The 19,291-nt window shown below is 47.4% G+C and overlaps 1 protein-coding gene across 2 annotated transcripts; it reads left to right on the top strand.

Annotated features, from left to right (window-relative positions):
• The first annotated feature begins 254 nt into the window (after positions 1-254).
• On the top strand, positions 255-14,869 carry PROKR1 (prokineticin receptor 1). Of its 2 annotated transcripts, none has more exons than XM_045978737.1 (3): positions 255-414; positions 3,016-3,661; positions 11,614-14,869. In XM_045978737.1, exons 2-3 carry the CDS (start codon positions 3,177-3,179, stop codon positions 12,308-12,310), a joined length of 1,182 nt encoding a protein of 393 aa, XP_045834693.1. In that variant the 5' UTR covers positions 255-414; positions 3,016-3,176; the 3' UTR covers positions 12,311-14,869. The 2 variants fall into 2 exon arrangements, with proteins under 2 accessions (XP_045834693.1, XP_045834692.1); XM_045978736.1 differs by lacking the exon at positions 255-414 and adding an exon at positions 920-1,064.
• The last annotated feature ends 4,422 nt before the right edge of the window (positions 14,870-19,291 follow it).

Genomic DNA, 19,291 nt, shown 5'->3' with positions numbered 1-19,291 from the left:
TTAAGTGAAATTTCTGGATCATAGTAATTCTACATTTAACTGCTTGAGAAATCTAGACTCTTCAAGGAGATCCGTGCTCTTAAATTGGCCCTGGTCATCCTAGCCTTCTGATCAGATGTGGGTGGGCGGGGGACTCCTCCCTCTTTCCAGCATCCACACGGTCCCCGTGCCCTCACTTCATTGCTTTCAGGGAAGCAGTTCTCTGAGACTCTTTTACACAGAGGTGCAAGCTGCTGAGATGAAGCTGACCCCGGTTTGCAGCTGGGCTTGCCTGAGGAAGCGAGGCTTAGGTCGGTCCCGGCGTCTCCTGCGAGGGCGGTGCTGTGGGCGAGAGGGGAGGCCCCTCCGGGTTCTTTGAAATCCCACCAGCTAAGCGGGCCGTGTCCGCCCTCTCTGGCAGCCGGAGCTGACCAGGTGAGCCGGTCCACAAGTCCTGTGCCCCGGGGCGGGCACAGCGGGCGGGTGGTACTCCTTGCTGGGTTCCGCGCTGAGCCCTGCTTTGAGCGCCAGCGCCCCCGATTCTGCCCGCGGCATCGTTCCGGACCCTGAGCGCGGGAGAGCGCGCCGCTCGGGGCCCGGCTCCCTCCGGCGTGTCCTCGCCGCCAGCTGCCGCCTCTGCGTCCCCGCCGCTCCCGCCCGGGCCGGACTCCGGGGTCCGCAGCCGCGCGCCTGCCCAGCGACCCTGACGTGCCCAGCCCCGCCCTGCCTCCCGCTGCCACCTCCCGGGAGCCGGGACCCTGTGTACGTCCGAGAGCCCTGCGGACTCGGCCCGAGCACGCCTCTCCTAATCAGCTGGCGGTGCCCAGGCGCCCCGCGGCCACCGGGGGCGGGGACCGCCAGTGCGGGGCGGGCCCGGGCTAGGGGTGGCCCTGCCTCGGGGCCCGCGTTCCGAGGATCTGCGGCGGCGGCGGGAGCGCAACTCCAGCCGGAGTCGGGAGTGAGCCCGGAGAAGAGCAGGAAGAGAGGGGACCGGTCGGGTCCCTGCGGGCCTCTGGGAGAAGAGGTTCGTGTCCCCGGGCCCGGGGAGAGAGCCGCGACCTCGTCCGCCCGCCGGAATGCCGCAGGTACAGAGCGCGCACTCGCGGAGAGATGCTCCGAGGACCCCTCGCGGCACCGGCTGCCGCCGGGTACGGGGGCTTCTGAGCGCGGAGGAGGCTTTTCAACAGACTTGCTTTCGCGCTCATTTCCTCATGGGAGGCGGCCTCCCCGTTCCTCTGCCCTTGGAGTAGCCTCCGCGACTCCGTGGAAAAAGCTGGAAGCCCCAGAGGGCTTCTCAGCCGGGGCTGCAGAGAGGCTTCCAGTGATCTGCAGGGGCTGGCCAGGGCCGAGCGCTGAAGGACAGGGCGCTGGCGCACCCTGGGTGGGAACAGAGTGGGGTTGCTCTTTGAAGTAAGAACACAGGAGAAGAGATCGCAGGACAATTTCTCCTAGAGTTCTAAATCTCCCAACACCACCCCCTCCCGCCCCCCACGCCCCAGGAAGTTTTTATTACTCTTTGTTTTTAAAACCTGACTTGGAGCGGTCCAGGAAGCGTGCTTGGAGAGTACCCCTGGGGGGTGGGCGTGCCTCGGAGAGGCTTGGGGACTGCCAGGGATGAGGACTGTCCCACCAGAATTGCAGCTGTACCTGTGTGTCCCCCGGACTTGGCTTCCTGTGACCTGTCAGCTGCTCACACCTGACCGGGACAAAGGGCAGGGACTGAGAGGGACAGAACTGATGGCTCAGAGGAAGGAGAAAATGTGAGAAAAATGGGGGTGAGGAGTTGGAGGAGAGAGGCCAGTGGAGGCTGGGTCTCATTGGGGAGCAGAGAGGTCCCCCAAAGACAGGTTCTGGAGATCTCACCGCTGAGGACTATGGGCAGCAGGCTTTTCCAGAGTACAGGGACAGCTAGGTGTCTCCTGTTCCCAGGAACCTCAGGCTTTCCATGCTTGCCTGCCCTCTCCAGTGTTCCCAACATTTGCGGTCCTCTCTGGACCCCAGCTCCCTTACATCCCAGCAAGCTGGTCTGATGTTTTCAGGCTTTGGGCAGGAATGGGACTGCAAAGAGAAGGCAGGGGTTCCTCTTGGTTTTGGGTCCCCAGCAGGGCAACTAACCCTCCTCCCACCCGCCCCCCAATGTGTGCTAAGTGGTGCAGTCATCTGGGTCAGGATTCCCCTCCCCTTCCTTGTGGCTGACTGAGGAGGCCTGAGCACTCAATAGTGATTCTTTGCAGTCCTAGGGTGTAACGCCCTTCCTCTCTAGGGAGCTCCATGCTTTACAGATGTTATTGATCTGCTCCCTGGAGGATATTGAAACTCTTGAGTGTTTAAGCTATTTACCGCAGGACACACAACCAGTCAAGGAAAGATTTTGCTCCAGAGCCCACTTTCTAAGTCACTCAGGGATTTAGGCTGTGATTTCAACCCTGCAGCCTCTGCCTGGGGACCTGCCTTGGCAAATGCTGTGCCTGACTGCTAGAGTCACAGCGGGCTTGCATGTGGGGACAGGAAACCCAGGGAGAAGAGGGTAAGGGGGCTGCTAGATAGGTTCTGGGATCTTAGAGCCGTGTTCTGCCAGAGGAAGGGGACCGGCTCAGGGGAGCAGACAAGGTTGTCTCATATGCAGCTAATGGATGATAGAATAATTCCTTTGAAGCCACAGAATTGTACAATTTCACATAGACTAAGTTCAAGCTGTTAGGAAGGGGAGTAGAGTTTGGAGAAGGTCACTTTTATTCTCTTTAGCTTCCACATACTTAGCTTTGATCCTTGAGCAAAATTGCAGCGTTTCAGATCATCAGTGGAAACGAAGTAAACTGAACCAATATCCGGTTGTCTCTACAGCAATGCAGTCCTGTATGAATGGGTATGTGGTTTTCATTTATTTGTTTTCTCTCCTGGTTCCTTTATTTCCACTCCATCACTCAATGTTCCTTCTGAGCAGGTGGCTAATGGGTCTGCTGGGGTTACAGGATGGTTTTAAATTTGGCCAGTTCCACGCACATGTGTAGCCAACTATTTGTATGTCTCTCAAAGGCTTAGAATGGAGCTCGGATACTGTACCCCAATGCTGGCAGATACACTCTGACTCATTAAAGGAGAGCTGAGTGTAAGCAGAGAGGGGAGAAGACATCAGCCGCCCACGCATCACCTCAGAGGAATTCTAAGCAGTGTTGTTTAGAGTACCACCTGGCCAGATGGAGATCACCACAGGGGTCATGGATGAGAATGCCACCAACACCTCCACCGACTTCCTTTCTGTGCTTGCCTCCCACGGGGCCCAAGCTGCTCCATTCCCATTCAACTTCAGCTATGGTGACTATGATATGCCTTTGGATGAAGATGAGGATGTGACCAATTCCCGTACTTTCTTTGCTGCCAAGATCGTCATCGGCATGGCCCTCGTGGGCATCATGCTGGTCTGTGGCATGGGCAACTTCGTCTTCATTGCTGCTCTGGCCCGCTATAAGAAACTGCGCAACCTTACCAACCTGCTCATCGCCAACCTGGCCATCTCTGATTTCCTGGTGGCCATCGTCTGCTGCCCCTTTGAGATGGATTATTATGTGGTGCGCCAGCTGTCCTGGGAGCACGGCCATGTCATGTGCGCCTCTGTCAACTACCTGCGGACTGTCTCTCTCTACGTCTCCACCAATGCCCTGCTGGCCATCGCCATCGACAGGTGAGTGAGGGGGCACAGAGACAATAGGAAAGGGGCATTGGAATTGACCCTTCCTTTACAGCAAGTATGGACTGATGAGAGAGATCTTTATTTCCCATCTGTGTGGATGCATGGGGGGGGGGGGCGGTTCGAAAGTGGGCCCATTGACTGAGTAGTAAGGAGTGTTCTAGTTTTCCAGCTGTGGGCAGACAGAGATAGGAGAGCTCCCTAGAGTTGAGTGGTGGGAAGGCTTTTGATCCCTCTGCTATGGACATGCTCTTAGACGTATCTGCTCAGGGTCTAGAGGTCCATAGGTAAGAGGAAGTGTGGAGGGACAAATTCAAGTTGCAGGCAGGTACCTCTTGAGTCAACTTGGAGAGCCTGAGGGAGATTTTCTCAAAATACAAGCACCCCTCCCCCAACCCCAGCACCAGTTGATTTTAAAATAAGATTGATGATTTGTTTTAAACAAAATAGAAAAAAGAAAAAAAAGAAAAGAAAAGAAAGCAAAAAAGGTAACATACTTTTACATAACATACTTATACTTCTTGTTTTTTTTGGTTGTGTTAATCAGTTTTCTCCTTTCCATACATTTGCATGCGACGGGATAGAAGACCAGCTTCCAGTGATGGGAAATCAAAGCAGTAGGAGTCGTCTATGCAAATCTTTCTTCTGTTGTGTTTGGTCTTCTCATTTAGGACAATCACTTGTGCTAAAGAAGCAGGGTGGTTTTTGTTCCCTCAGGACAATCTTTGCAAGCCCCTCTCCCCAAAGTTTACTCTCATTTACAAAGCACCTTAGTACAGTCCAGAGCCAGTCACCAGGAGGGTCAGGGCCTCCGTGTACTTGGATCTGAACAGCCCATCTCTCTCCCTGAACCCAGAGAGCCTGGTGCCCAGACCTCCTCCCAGTTTCATGGCCTCAGGGCTCTGGGGGAGTTTAGCCTGCCCCTGGCCATCAGGACATCCCAGGGCAGTGTTCCGGGGAAGATCACAGCAGATGGAAACTATTTTCTGAAACCAAAGGTAGAACATCCAAAGATTGGATAACCTGGTAATAGGCCACTACCAGAACAGGGGCTCAAACCCAGTTCTCAAGAAGCAGCCTGGCTTTAAATGCATTAAGGGTTGGGGTGTTTTCTCTCTTCTTCTGGAAGAACGGCAGGGAGTTTGCCTCTTAAGCAGCCCTGGCTCTGTCACCTGTGGAAAGAAGGTGCTCAGAGTTGTCATCCCTGAAGAGGGCTACTTTGGCCTCGGTCCTCCACAGGAATCCCGGAGCTTCTCGGCATTTCAGCCACCCAGGAGCAGACCCTGGGTAAATCAAGAAGGGGGCAGTCAAGTCAAGTATCTGCCCCTTAGCCCCTTTCAGGGCTGTCAAGGAGGGATTCCAGGAATCTTGTCTCTGGCCTTTCTGAAAGCAGAGGCTGAAAGCATAGAGGGTCTTTCCTGCAGTTTTACTCCAGGGGGACATCTTTGCAGACGGTGTGCTCTCGGGCACTAGAAGTGGGTAGGCTCCTGCCTGCTTTGGGGCAGGCTCCTGATCCCTGGAAGAGATCCGTTTGAGGTTATAGGGGCCCGCTTGTCGGAAGGGGGTCACACTGTAGGAGGGAGTGGCTTCAAGGGCGACAGAGGCACGATAAGTTAAGGGGCATCGGGTTATCCTGAACATGTAAGACGTGATATCTGCATCACTCAGTCCACCATCTACTGCATTTTTTCACATTCGTACCCTTCTTTTATACCAAACTCGGCTGTCTGAAATCCTGCGGGCATTTCTCTTGTAGTGTGAGTTTCTGAAATATAATTTAGATACAATAAGAAGAGAACACGCTTTGCTTTGTGGGACTGCTAGCATTTATGGTGGGCTTGTGATTAGAGACTTGAAGCCAAACACTGGAGGAAAGCGCTGTTGCCTACACAGGCCATCCAGGGGTCTTGGCCAATGAACTTGGCTGCTCCAAGGAGTGAAGTGCCTTTACTGATGTTTGTGATCTTTGCTTTGAGGTATTTGTATGTGTTTTTACCCTCCAGTTTCAGTTTCGTGGGACAGGACCTCATTGATTTTTGTGTGGCCTTGTGTGTTGTTCAGGATTTGATCAGGGATTTTCAGGTTCTATTTGGTTAGTTTGGGGCAACTCATATGTATCTCGATATAACAAATACACTCCAGTTATAAAAATGCCTTTATTTTTGTTTAATGAAATCGGAGGAGTCGTGTTAGTGGTTATTCCAACAGGGGTCAAACCCCCACTGCTGCCGTGTTAGCAGCCGGGCCCCATGCGAGTTCTTAAACATCTTTCTGCCTCGGTTTTCTTATGTGTACAATGGGAGTAATAATAAGACCTAAGGATTGGTTGCCTTGAAGATGAAAGGAAGTAATATATGTAATTGTTTGGAACAAGGCTTAAACTGGAGAAAGCAACCAATTAACAGTGGATCTTATAATTCCTAAATTAACCCTTCCAGGAACAACAACAAAACAAACCCAAGTAAATATAATGAAAGTTTTCTATTGAAGTGATTAATTTTCACTGAAGTGATTGTTTTCAAAAGAAGATAATGCAAGGTTTCTAAGAAATGCAGCTGTGAAGCTGTAGTGGAACAGAAAGAACTACTTACGGTCTAGCTTCTGTTTCTGTGATTGGTTCCATGGTTCTCACAGACATCTACAGCAGCAAGGCTCCCTTGTCACAGCTGCTCTCCCCCTTTCTCCTAGCGAGCCTTTGGTTTACAGGATGGGTCAGTGCTCACCCTCCCCCACCTTCCCACCTACACCCTGTTCACTCCAGCCCGGGGCTCCTTCGCTCAGTGTCCCTTGGCTCAGCCTGGCTGCCACTGCTCCTCTCCTCACAGCTCTTGCTAAACGCTCATTCATTCAAACAACACATTGTCGTAGAGAAGTTACGATGTGACGGAGACCCGTCCAAGCACTGGGGATAGGACAGTGCAGAAGAAAAAACAGCTCCTCGCTTTAGTAGAGCTTTTACCCACAGGAGTGGAGAGAGATAACAATCAGGCAAATACACAGAGGTAATTTCAGAAATGCTCTGAACAAAAAAGACAGACATTGAAAGTGACGGGAGGATGGGAGCTGCTCCAGGTACCTCATCAGGAAAATGTCCCTGAGGAGAAGGCACCTGAAGGGAACTTTGAAAAAAATAAATAAATAAAGCCAGCCTTGTGAAGATTGGGAAAATGTATTCCACACAAAGGACATTATCAGTGCAAAGGCCCCAAGACAGGAACAAACATGAAGGGTTCTAAGAACAGAGAAAAGACTCTTGTGGCCCGAGGGAAGAAAGCCAGGCTGCAGCTAAATTAATCTTCCCTCTCTTACACATCTCGCCTCTCTTACTCAAAAGACCTTTAAGAACTCCATTGTCTACAAAATATGGCTCAAATCCCTTCGCCTTTTATTATGATTATTGAGTCCCAGAGGGCCTCTCAGTCTCAGGCTAGGTAAACACATGGATGTCCTGTTTTCTAAAAGAGGTTGCAATCTTTTTGAGAACTGTCACGATGGCTTTTTACATCTCTATTCATTCAGTGCCAAACACTTGCTGAGAGTGAAGTTTTACCAAAGTCCTAGGTGCCCAGAATTCACTGTCAGCAAAAAGTTACAAAAGAAGTAAGACTAAGCTCTGGAGGAGCTTATAGTCAGGGGGAGCGGTGGGGGCAGGTAAACTAACACTTAGTAAAAGCGAAGGATAAATTCTAAATGCAGTTTACAGAAGGATGACATCATTGTGTATTAGAGTAGTCAAAGGGGAGGAGGAGGACTTTTAAATGGCTTTCAACAAATGAGTCAGTAAAGGATAGGAGAGGTTTTCCACGAGGGTAGTGCATTTTTTGCAAAAGACAAGGTGGGAATGCTGGAGGTATGAGGTCCCTTAGGGAGGTCTGTGGGATCCTTGGGGGCAAGGAACAGAAGCAAAGTCGAGATCAGAAAGGATAGGGTCATATTCCAGAAGACCGAGGTATAGGTAGTCAGACCTGATGGAGCAGGAAGCTGAAAAAGATCATCAGAGGACTCTGTCCTCCAAGTTCTGGGTTCCCTATTGGATGTGGAGACACCTGCACTGGCCTTGATGTGTAATCCATAGATCCCAGAGCATGTGGGGCACTGGGGAACTCTCCCTTCTTTACCCAGAATCCCGGGGGAAATGGCGAGCCAGCCTGCCCACTGACCTCCCTTCTTTTCTGTCTGCATGGGGCCAGCTAAGGCTTGAGTACCTGTGCTCCATCTCAGGACACACAGATGCTCCCCAGTGAGCTCACTGATGGGGCTGACTGACCCAGAGGGCAGGTTCTGAATTCCCTGATGATCTCATGAATGGCCTAGAAGCGGCTGCGACCACCGTTTCCATGGTTTGATCTGGGGGGCGGGGTCCTGGGGGGGGGGATAGAGGGAGCCCAAATACTCTGCTTAATCACTCAACCTACCATCATCATACAATCCCTGCCCGGATGTTTCTTTGTCCAGCAGCCTTCATTCTTTGTTCTCTGTGAAATGTTGGCTCTAAGCGAATCTGGACCTGAGCCATTATATCGGTAGACACATAGGGCAAGCCAAGGGCATATGCATAAGAAGACAAAAGTAGCTGCCAGTTGCCCAACTCCTTGGCACATCAATAGCTAAAAACCAACTGTGTTGGAGAGAAAAGAGGAAAAAAGGTGCTAAGATTCTGCTAGGATGCTAGGGTAGGAAGAAGGAGTATTGCTTGTTCCAGTGGGAAAGGGAGGGGACAAGTGGCTTTTTGGAGACCCAGATGGACTTGAAGCAAGATATGAATGGGTCTGCATCATGGTTCTGTCGCTGTCCAGCTGTTTGGCCTTTGGCAGGTATTTAACTTCTCCGAATCTCAGTTTGCTCATTGCTGAAATGGTCACCTTCGTTCCCTTACCTATTCAATAGACTTGGGGATATGTAATAAGAAAGTGGACTTAAGAATGCTCTGTAATGGGGCACCTGGGTGGCTCAGTGGGTTAAGCCTCTGCCTTCGGCTCAGGTCATGGTCTCAGGGTCCTGAGATCGAGCCCTGCGTCCAGCTCTCTGCTCAGCGGGAACCTGCTTCCCTCTCACTTCTGCCTGCCTCTCTGCCTACTTGTGATCTCTTTCTCTGTCAAATAAATAAGTAAAATCTTAAAAAAAAAAAAAGAATGCTCTGTAAATGGTAAGCTGTTTTACAAACACAAGCAAGTGTTACGGTGCTAGAGTTCTGGAATTCTAATCCCAGCAGAGCCAAAGCCGCTGGCAATCCGTGAAACAATTTAGCAATTTTCCTTTTGGTAAATAGATTCGGAGGGCCTCTTGCACAGCCCATGCTAACCCTAGGGATGGAGTCGGGGTGAAGGCCGAGAAAACCGGGATGGGATGAACATCTGATGGGGAGTCACAGGTTACCCTGAAGATTAATTTTGACATGAAGATAAATAGATCCAATAAAATAAAAAGTAGTGGAGAACCTGAAAACAAACTATTTGCCAATAACAGGTTAAAAAAATTGCTACGTATACAGAATAGCTCAGAAAAAAATACATTTTATGTTGCCGACCATTTCTTGTAAATTTGAAGCTTATGGTTATTTATGTGCAGTTGAAGCTTATGGTCTACCCTGAGGGGGTCCCCCAGGACCAGCCAAGAGGCGTCCTGGCTGCACGCAGGACAGAAAGCAAACATGAGCCAGCATGAGGGGAGAGCCATTTATTGAAGGTTTAGGGAGAGTACAGGGACAGACAGAGTGGGAGACTCAGAAAGGAAAGGAGGGAATCTCTCCTTTGTTTGAGGTCTGGAATTTTTTAGTGGGAACTGTGGTCTAGTATATGTGTCCTCTCAGACATCCAGGAACTGGTTAGAACAAAGACCAGGGCCCAAGGGTTCTGGAATATGCATCTGATGGCTTCATTGGGTCATTCTCACTGGGTCCTTCCTTAGGAGATACCTATTCTAAAAAAATCATTGACTTCTTATCCCTTCCAAGGAGCATATATACTTTTTGAGTTGTGAGGCATGTGCAAAGTGGGGATGCAGTTCCTAGCAAGAATAGAAGCAGGAAAAGGAGCAAAAAGGCAGATTTTTATGGAGTCCTAGAGTTTTCCTCTTGCACAGTGTCTAACTGGAGCCTCGTGGTATCTCTGTGAGGTTGGCGAGGCAGGTGATATTCCCTGTTACAGAGGATCAAACTGAGCCCACTAACGGCTAAGAAAAATGCCTCAAATTCATATAGCAAGTTTGTGGCCAAGCTGGAATTAGATTCTTGGTCTTCAGACTCCTCTTCTGCTCGTTCATTGAAAAAAACACTCAGATCTTGAAACACCATGAAGACTTAGGGTATTGCCATTGAGAAAGGAAGGAATAGAATTATCTAGTGAAAATTCATGTAGTAAACAAGTATAGAAATATTCTTCGACAGAATAATCAATAGAACATGGTGGGGCAGATAAAGAGGGAGTGAGTGAGAGCAAAGATGCCAAACTCTCAGACTTTTTTATGAGTCTGAGTGAGTTTCATGTACTCATTAGAGTGGGAGCTCTGCAGTCTTTATGAAGGGTCATACGTGTGCTTTGACAGGAGCATTGCCAACACCTTATAGACATTCCCATTCCACCCTTCAGTGCTCGGAAGACTGGCAAGAGTGACAGGGACTATTGCCAGTGGCCGAGCACGTCGAACAGCCAGTTGGGTGTACAGAGGGTGGACCCAACCCATCCAACTTCATCTCTCATCTCTGGAAGAGAGCAGCAATCTCACTCCAGCGAACTCTCCAAATGACACTCAGTAGAGTTGGCTGCCTGTGTTTGGGGGAAGAGGGACACAAACAGCAGGAATATCAGGAAAATAAACATAGGAATGAACTTCTTCCAATCAAAATCCCAAGAACGATGACCTCAAAGAGATTTGTTTCAAAGGAAATAGACTCGGACTGGCTTTCCTTCAGGCTTCTCTCACATTTGCTCTTGGCTCTACCTGGGATAAGCCATGGACACGTGAGAATGTGTTTATTTCCAAAGTTGTTTAGCCATTCCCTCCCACTTCACTCTCCATCTTTCTCGTTCTTCAACTTCTACTCCCTGCCAGACACAGAAAGTCTTCCAGGAAACCAGAGCTCTCTGGGAAGGAGGCTTTCATACCACACAAATGACTCACATCCCCCAGAAAGTGCTCTCTCTTCGTTCCTGGACCACTATGGCAACAGCAGTGTGGTTTTTTGCAAAAGGGCAAAAGCAATATCTTTTACTGTCTGGTGCTTTGTGGTTAAAAAAAAAAATACATTCAATGTATATTCTTGATTGATTTTTCACATCAGCCATGAGATAGGGCTAAATGTTTTTTATCAAGGGTCCTGTGGCATATGACCTTGAGAGATTCACTCATCTGTCTCCAGGTTCCGTTTTTCACACCTGGAAAATAAGGAACGTGGTCACATGCTCTTCCTTCACCTTTGCATATAGAGCAATATTTTTAAAATGTGGAATAAAGACCAAACTTTGCCCACTGCTTCCGCTGGAAAGGGCAAGTTCTCCTGACAACTCTTTGTAATGATCAGGCCCTCTTACCGCTAAACAGTGGGGTAATTAGGATGGAATGGCCCTGGAAAGAGGAAAGACCTGGGACTAGTGCCAGCCCAGAAACCAATGGAAGGCATTACTACTACATTTAATAACAGTTACCACTTATTGCAGGTATTTCATATTTCAAACTGTGCCAAGAAATTGCATACACATTGGCACAAACAAGCAACCTTAATTTTGCAGGTAAGAAAACTGAGATTCGGAGAGATGAAACAAAACCTGCCTGAGCTTGCAATAGCCAGTGAGGGGCGGAACTGGGGTCTGCACTTCAGCCTGGCTTCTCTTGAGAGCCCACACAGTTGTTGATCCTGCACACGTGCACCTTCTGTTGTTGCCGAAACAGTATCATCACCCAGAACTTCCCCCTGGCAGTGGTTGACCCTATTTCTGTTCTTGGTCTAGATATCTGGCCATCGTCCACCCGCTGAGACCCAGGATGAAGTATCAAACAGCCACTGGCTTGATTGCCTTGGTGTGGATGGTGTCCATCCTCATCGCCATCCCTTCCGCCTACTTCACCACCGAAACTGTCCTCATCATCGTCAAGAGCCAAGAGAAGATCTTCTGCGGCCAGATCTGGCCGGTGGACCAGCAGATCTACTACAAGTCCTATTTCCTCTTCATCTTTGGCGTCGAGTTCGTGGGCCCCGTGGTCACCATGACCCTGTGCTATGCCAGGATCTCCCGCGAGCTGTGGTTCAAGGCAGTGCCAGGCTTCCAGACGGAGCAGATCCGAAAGCGCCTGCGCTGCCGCCGGAAGACGGTGCTGGTGCTCATGGGCGTCCTCACCGCCTACGTGCTGTGCTGGGCGCCCTTCTACGGCTTCACCATCGTGCGCGACTTCTTCCCCGCCGTGTTTGTCAAGGAGAAGCACTACCTCACCGCCTTCTACGTCGTCGAGTGCATCGCCATGAGCAACAGCATGATCAACACTCTGTGCTTTGTGACCGTCAAGAACAACACCGTCAAGTACTTCAAGAAGATCATGCTGCTCCATTGGAAGTCTTCCTACAATGGGAGTAAGTCCAGCGCAGACCTTGATCTTAAAACCACAGGGGTACCGGCCACCGAGGAGGTGGACTGCATCAGACTGAAATAACTTGACAGACCTTTCAAAGTTTAAACAAAGACCTTTGCAACACCGACCGGTGTCCTGGGATACAAACCATTAACTAAGAACCCTTGGTTTGCTGCAGAGGGCAGAGTGCATGGACGAGTGTGCGAACACCGTGCTCAAGGAGCTCAGCATTTCTAAACCTGATGACTAGATACCAGCACCAGTGGCCAACACTCACTGAAAGTCTCGTTTGTGCAGAGTAGGCACTGGTGAAACGTATGTATGTTGACAACATCTAATTGGCAGAAAGAAATAAGGATTAAGCCAAGAAAAATATTGGGGCATAGAGAGCCTGAAATGAGAGGCTCTCCGGAAGGGAACCCAAGTAGACATCTAGGACTGTGGTACATGTGTTTGTAGGGTGATGGTTTATCTGACCATCTCAGCTTCTCATCAGGTACTGATGTAGCCCATCTCTAGGATTGTCCTTAGGCTTGAGTTCACTCCTAACGTTTGTGGGGTTGGAGCAAGAATACAAAACAGGCTCCTAGTTCTTTCTTCGACCCTTTTATTCTCATCTCTGTTCCTGACTCTCACTGGGAGGAGCCTCACATGCATGCACATGGACACCGCAATATGCGTGGGCAAGTTCTGTCCAAACCCTCCTCCCCAGCACTGATCCATGGCTACCCCTTGGGCTTATGGCTGTGCCCATACATGGTGAGACTCATTATCAGGAGAAGCCACACAGACCCTGGAAGCCATTTGGTCAAGGTATTAAGGACTTCTGGATATCTTGACTTGTCCCAGGGAAGGCTTACGCTCAGGATGAATATGTTCTCTTGGCTCCATGGACTTCTCATCCCATGGGGAGAAGTGCAAATGGCAGACCTCTGAAAGCCTGCACAGCTCAGGTCAGGAGCTCAGATTTTCTGGGTCAAAGGATGATACTGCTTCTACCTCTCAAGTTATTCTGGCTTGGACCAATTAGGCTTCTTCCTAAGTCCTTCTTTTCCTTCTCTTGTATCCATGCTTGTGAAACATAGAATCTTTGAAAGTAGACACAACACCTCATGGATATGGCTGTTGGCCATTTTCCATTTCCACTAGCTCTCACCCTCATTGTCACGATTTGAGAGCAAGATGTGTTTGTCACGAGTGCCCAAAGTCCATCACAGTTATTAATCCTTTGGATTAAGACTTGTTTTTCTTTTAAAATGGATATACCCTTGGGTATATCTGCCATATACCTGCCATATTTCTACTCCTCAGTGTAAATGAAGCCATGTGATCTAGTTGGCAGATGGTGAAGGTTGGTGGTACAGCCCTGGGCACCCAAGAAAGATGGGGACATACAAATGGGTGGTCAGTGCCCAATGAGATTCAGTGACTCCACAGACTTATGGAGGGCTCATCCTACTTTCTAACGCACCTTCGTTGTTCAGTGTTTCAAATTTTGGAATTTGAACTCGTGGAACCAGAAGATCTGATCCAGCCTCGGCTCTGTCCCCTGTGTGACCCTTGGTAAATCTTCTCAAAGGGACAAAGATAATACCTGTGATAGCTCCTGATGAGGGGGTTGTGAAGAATCAATGAGATAATATGTGGGTAAACTCTTCAGCCACATGAGTCATCAAAGGAATGGATGAATAACTGTGTGTAATATGTCTGACAAGGAAAAACTTGTCACCTTGGCTTATGTATCTAGAAATTTTACCATCTCCCACTTTTTATTAATTATTGTGTGAATTAGTCCTTTACATCTTTTAACCGTGTTATATGTGTTACGTTCCTAACACATGCTGGTACAACAAGGCAGTGAAATTTGGTGGTAAAAGTGTAACAGGAAGTGGTAGAGTGTCTCCAGTCAGAAGACGAGCTCAGGGTTTTAGGAATTTCAGAATCAGACTATCTTTAAAATCATGGAAGTGTTGGCCATGTTCCTGTGCCTTTTCCCAGCCAGCATGAATCTGGGCAATGTGATATTGTTTCTCAATCTTTTTTTACTGTCATGAGTATGTGTACCTAAAGAGTAGACATGTTCTTTTCCTCTCAAATAATTCTAGAGTAGCACATTTCTAAGGCTATTTAATTGACACTCGTATGGCTTTCCTCCCCAAATATAGTCAACTCTTGATTTTTGGCAGCAAAATTCATTTTTTAAATAGTTACTTTATTTCCCTGGATGACCCATTCAGAAACTTATTTATTTCTTCCTATTAATCATCCAGCAGACTTATTCTACAGTGTAATGGGAATGCTCTCAGAGAATAAAAACTGATTAAACTATTAGCCCAAATCCAACATACCTTGGAAGGCAATTCTTATTTCTTATAAAATTACATATTACATTCTAAAATGGGGAAAGTTAGCTTTAGACCAAAAAATAATAGAAGGACATAATTTGTTGTTGTTCTCTTCACCTTTTCCATTAGAATTCTAAGCAAGAATCGATGGTTAAATAGGAGATTTTTATATGTGACAACCAAACTTCTTTTTGCTTTTCAGCCTAGAACGTATCAACTTTTCACTTGCTGAGCCGTCTGTAATATTTTTAGATGTTGTGTCTGCTTGTGAATTACAGTGAATGAAAGTGTTGTGTTGTGATCAAACAAAATAAAAAAAAGGTACATATATAATCATGGACCATAGTGTGCCTGTAATTTTCACCCCTCTTCCCCACCCCCTTCTCAGTTACGGTGTGGTGCTTCTTTCAGTGAGCACTGAATAGAGGCTGATTCCATGATCACAGCAATTGTGAGAACAGTACTAACTCATACCCCTTTTGACTTCAAACCTCTCTTTGTCCTAAAGAGATTTCACTGATTTAGGTCTTCTTCCTATAAGTCTGCTCTGGTAAAACCATTAATGTTTTTTAGCATCTGAATGCCAAGACTTGAAATCTGAGGACCTGTTTATGCCTCTTACATAAGCTAAGGCTAACCCTTTGAATAGGCTTCATGTCTCTGCATAGGAGAAACTGACCAGGAGAGGAACCCAAGATTCTACGCCAGGTTCAGATGAGTGGCTGACTCACTGAACTGAGTGGTAGTCTGCCCAGCTGATGTTCTCTTCAAAAACTGGAGGTGAGCCCGACAAGGTGACATTGGTGATTATGTGTTCTGCTGCCGTTCTCTACGCACTTTCAATATGCAAAGAGATGTGCATGTCGTCATATACAGAAGGATAAAGACGTGATTTTATAAAATCAAACCATTTCCTTAACCAAAGCAGAAGAGAAGGGCAGATTTACAACAAAGCTTTTGGAAATTTTGCCTAATGATTACTCATTTTAAAAATAATTTTTTTAAGACACTAAAACTGGGGCGCCTGGGTGGCTCAGTCAGTTAAGCGTCTGCCTTCAGCTCAGGTCATGATCTCAGGGTCTTGGGATTGAGTCCCGTATTGGGTTCCCTGATCAGCGGGGAGCCTGCTTCTCCCTCTCCCTCTGCCTCTCTCCCTGCTGTGCTTGCTCTCTTTCTTTCCCTCTCTCTCTTTCAAATAAATAAAATCTTAAAAAAAAAAAAGACACTAAAACATGGCGAGGTGGTCATCACCATGGCAAGCCTTCAAGCGTGAAACGAGTTCCATGCTTACGGAAAAGAATGCTAAAGAACTTGTGAGATAGCCAGAAAATTCTAAGTATGAATCCTGTTTCTTGAAACATCTGATACGCTTTGGAATGTATCCACAAAGAATGAGTCCAGTTCTCCTACCTAGAGTGTTAGTGAGAATATTAAATCCATCAAATTCATTTTATGGTTGGTGAAACTGAAACCCAGAATGGAGAAGAGAAGTTCATAACTGGTCTCATAACTGGTCACCAGGACAGCCAGGATTAGATGCCAAGATCCCCAAAGCTTGGTCCAGGATTTTTCTACCCCAGCCTTCGTGGATGCAGAAAGCATCAATTTCGGAAGGGAAGGATCTTTTCCAAGAATCCTCGAGGTGACTAGTCAGCTTCAGTAGGACCCTCTCTGGAGACCCTTAAGGAGTTAAGCAGAAACATTCCTGGTTCTTTTGCAAGCCAAATTTAACTCATCTTACTCCCAGGAGATCACAGCACAGACAGGGAGATCAGGAGGTTTTCAGGGAAGAACTGCTGAAGACTGTTTACCGCTGCTCTTTCTTCACGTGGATCCAACTTAGGGTGCCTAGGAATATAAAAGGAAAGATACAAGGCTGCTCATGAGCGCAGCCGCCCTGCCCTAGCAAAGCAGAAGAGAGAAAGAAGCTATGCTTTTCTGAATGTCCACACTAGAGGGTGGACCTCTGCGCTCAGGTTCCTTGGCATCAGAACCTACCTCCTGCCGCTGCTGGAGAGGAGGGAGATGCGGAAGCATTCTGAATGAGAGGGGACTTTAACTGGACAAGTGGAGTGCAGAGAAGCAAGAGGGGGAATGCTTTACAGAAGAGAAATGTCTGTTTCACCTGCTCCTGGAAACAGAAATTGATTTTCTCCTGGTTAGGGTTGGGGATGGGGGTAGATTTCTCACACAATGAAGAGATTGTCACGCCTGGAACAGGTTTTCAGCACAAAAACTGAAAAACACAGGGACAGAAGGAGAGACAGAAACTAGCCTCCAGAAACAGGTCTGTATGATGGGGTGAGGGGATGCTGCTCACAATGGGAAGACACTCAGTGAAGGACTAGGGAAGGGGAAGCTGGCAGACAAAAATGTCGCTGATGGAAAACCAACAGCCAGGACCATCGACTGTGTGTGGGGGAGGATCCAAGCAGGGCAATGGAATATCTCACTGCATCCTCACAGCTGCCCTCCCAGCCCGAAGGACACTCATTTACAGATGAGGAAATCAAGTCTCCACAGTTGGGGCGGGGGGCGGGGTGGCTCAGGAATACACGAGGAGTGAATGGTGCTCTGAGATTTGAACCTAAACCCACGCTTTTGATCTCACCATGCTGCAGCCTCTAGAGGGTTTTCCTCCCTCTTCCTTGTGTTTTCTAGAAAACCAGATAAACGCCTCTCTCCATGAGGGCAAACATGAAGTGATAAATAACCTCCTAATCTAACTAGATCTGTCTCAAAAACTGAGAACAGCACCCTCCCAGCTTTGTTTTTCCTTCTGTGAAAAGTTTTGCTCACTCTCAAGAGCCGACCCTAATATTTAATGTTAGGACAATAAATGTCCTTAACACTTGGTGTCATGGGTGCCTCTGGAATCCAGTGGACTAGAGTCCCTTCTTAGAATAATGTTTTCAAATTTATTTGAAAATATGCTAATGAAATGCTAATGAAATAAATTATATTGAAATGTTATTAAAATATATTTATTTATTTAAAATTATTTATTTATTTGAGAGAGAGAGTGTGCACACAAACGGGGAGGGGCAGAGGGAGAGGGAGAAGCAGGTTTCCTGCTCAGGGAGGGGCTCGATCCCAAGAGCCCGAGATCATGACCTGAATCAGAGGCAGATGCTTAATGAACAGAGCCACCCAGGTGTGCTGTGATTAAAATATTTTTTAAAGTTTATGATAAAATGGCATAACTCTTTAAATCGGATTTCTTTTTTTTTTTAAAGATTTAATTAATTTATTTATTTAACAGAGAGATCACTAGTAGGCAGAGAGGCAGGCAGAGAGAGAGGAGGAAGCAAGCTCCCCACTGAGCAGAGATCCCAGGATCCTGGGATCATGACCTGAGCCGAAGGCAGAGGCTTTAACCCACTGAGCCACCCAGGTGCCCCTAAATCAGATTTCTTTATATTAAATCTTTATTTAATGTCTCGAACAACAAGATTTAGCATCAGGGCTAACAACTACCATGATTTTGAAGTAGTGATGAACGGGAATGAGTTTTTAGGTCTTTTTTTTTTTTTTTTTTTTTCCCTTTTTATTTATTTATTTATTTTTTCAGCGTAACAGTATTCATTCTTTTTGCACAACACCCAGTGCTCCATGCAAAACGTGCCCTCCCCATCACCCACCACCTGTTCCCCCAACCTCCCACCCCTGACCCTTCAAAACCCTCAGGTTGTTTTTCAGAGTCCATAGTCTCTTATGGTTCGCCTCCCCTCCCCAATGTCCATAGCCCGCTCCCCCTCTCCCAATCCCACCTCCCCCAAGCAAACCCCAGTTTGTTTTGTGAGATTAAGAGTCATTTATGGTTTGTCTCCCTCCCAATCCCATCTTGTTTCATTTATTCTTTACCGTAATTGAAATGTGACATATCTGTGATCTCTCTTGGGGACACTTCAGGGACTGCTAAGACCAGAGTGACTTGCTGTCTATGTCATAATGGCAGGGGAGGATCATGCTTGGTTATAGGTTAGTGAGAATAACAATGAATTTTTTTCTTCCATGTTCCTAGCTCTTGGCCTTGTTAAGAAGATCTTCCCTGAAGAAGGACAAGGCAAGCACAGCCTGGAGTGGGTAGAATGGAGATTGCAGGAAGAGGCACACACATTTAAATGGAATTAAATCAGTAGATCTTCACTGGGTGTTCTTCTTGTGAAGACACCTCTGTAGCATTGGGTTCACCGACTCTGCCCTGTGCCTTCTCAGTGACTCCAAACCTCATCTGTGTGACAGATTCCTCTGAGAAACCAGAGAAGGTCTCTCTTTATAGCGTGGAGATTCAGGACCCTTCTACACAATTATGTAACAAACATTTATTGTCCTAGGTTGTGATGTTACAAAAATGAATGACACAGTGCTAGCCGTCATCTCATAGTGATCCGACTTGAGGAGATAGGACGTTTTGGTTGTTGAGAAGTGCAAGGGAAAATCCTCTAAGTACAGCATTGCAGATCTTGTCAAGTTGCCTGCTTTGCTCTTGTTTCTTTTGTTACTTTCTGTCATTTTTTGGCTGCTTTCCTCCCTCTAATGTTTTGGCCTTTTCTTATCTTCTTGAGTTGAACATACACATTTTTATTATTTTTTGTGTCACTTTAAGGGAGTGAGTTTCCTTTGAACAGAGCTTTAATCTTGGTTGGACATATAGAACATCTTGAGCTCTGAAATGCACCTTTCTATTTCATCATTTTTGATGAAATATATTATA

The sequence above is a fragment of the Meles meles genome, chromosome 15 (genome assembly GCF_922984935.1).
Source record: "Meles meles chromosome 15, mMelMel3.1 paternal haplotype, whole genome shotgun sequence".
Taxonomy (NCBI): Eukaryota; Metazoa; Chordata; class Mammalia; order Carnivora; family Mustelidae; genus Meles; species Meles meles.
Note: the sequence above shows the minus strand (reverse complement) of the source record. Positions and strands in the feature narration are given on the sequence as shown.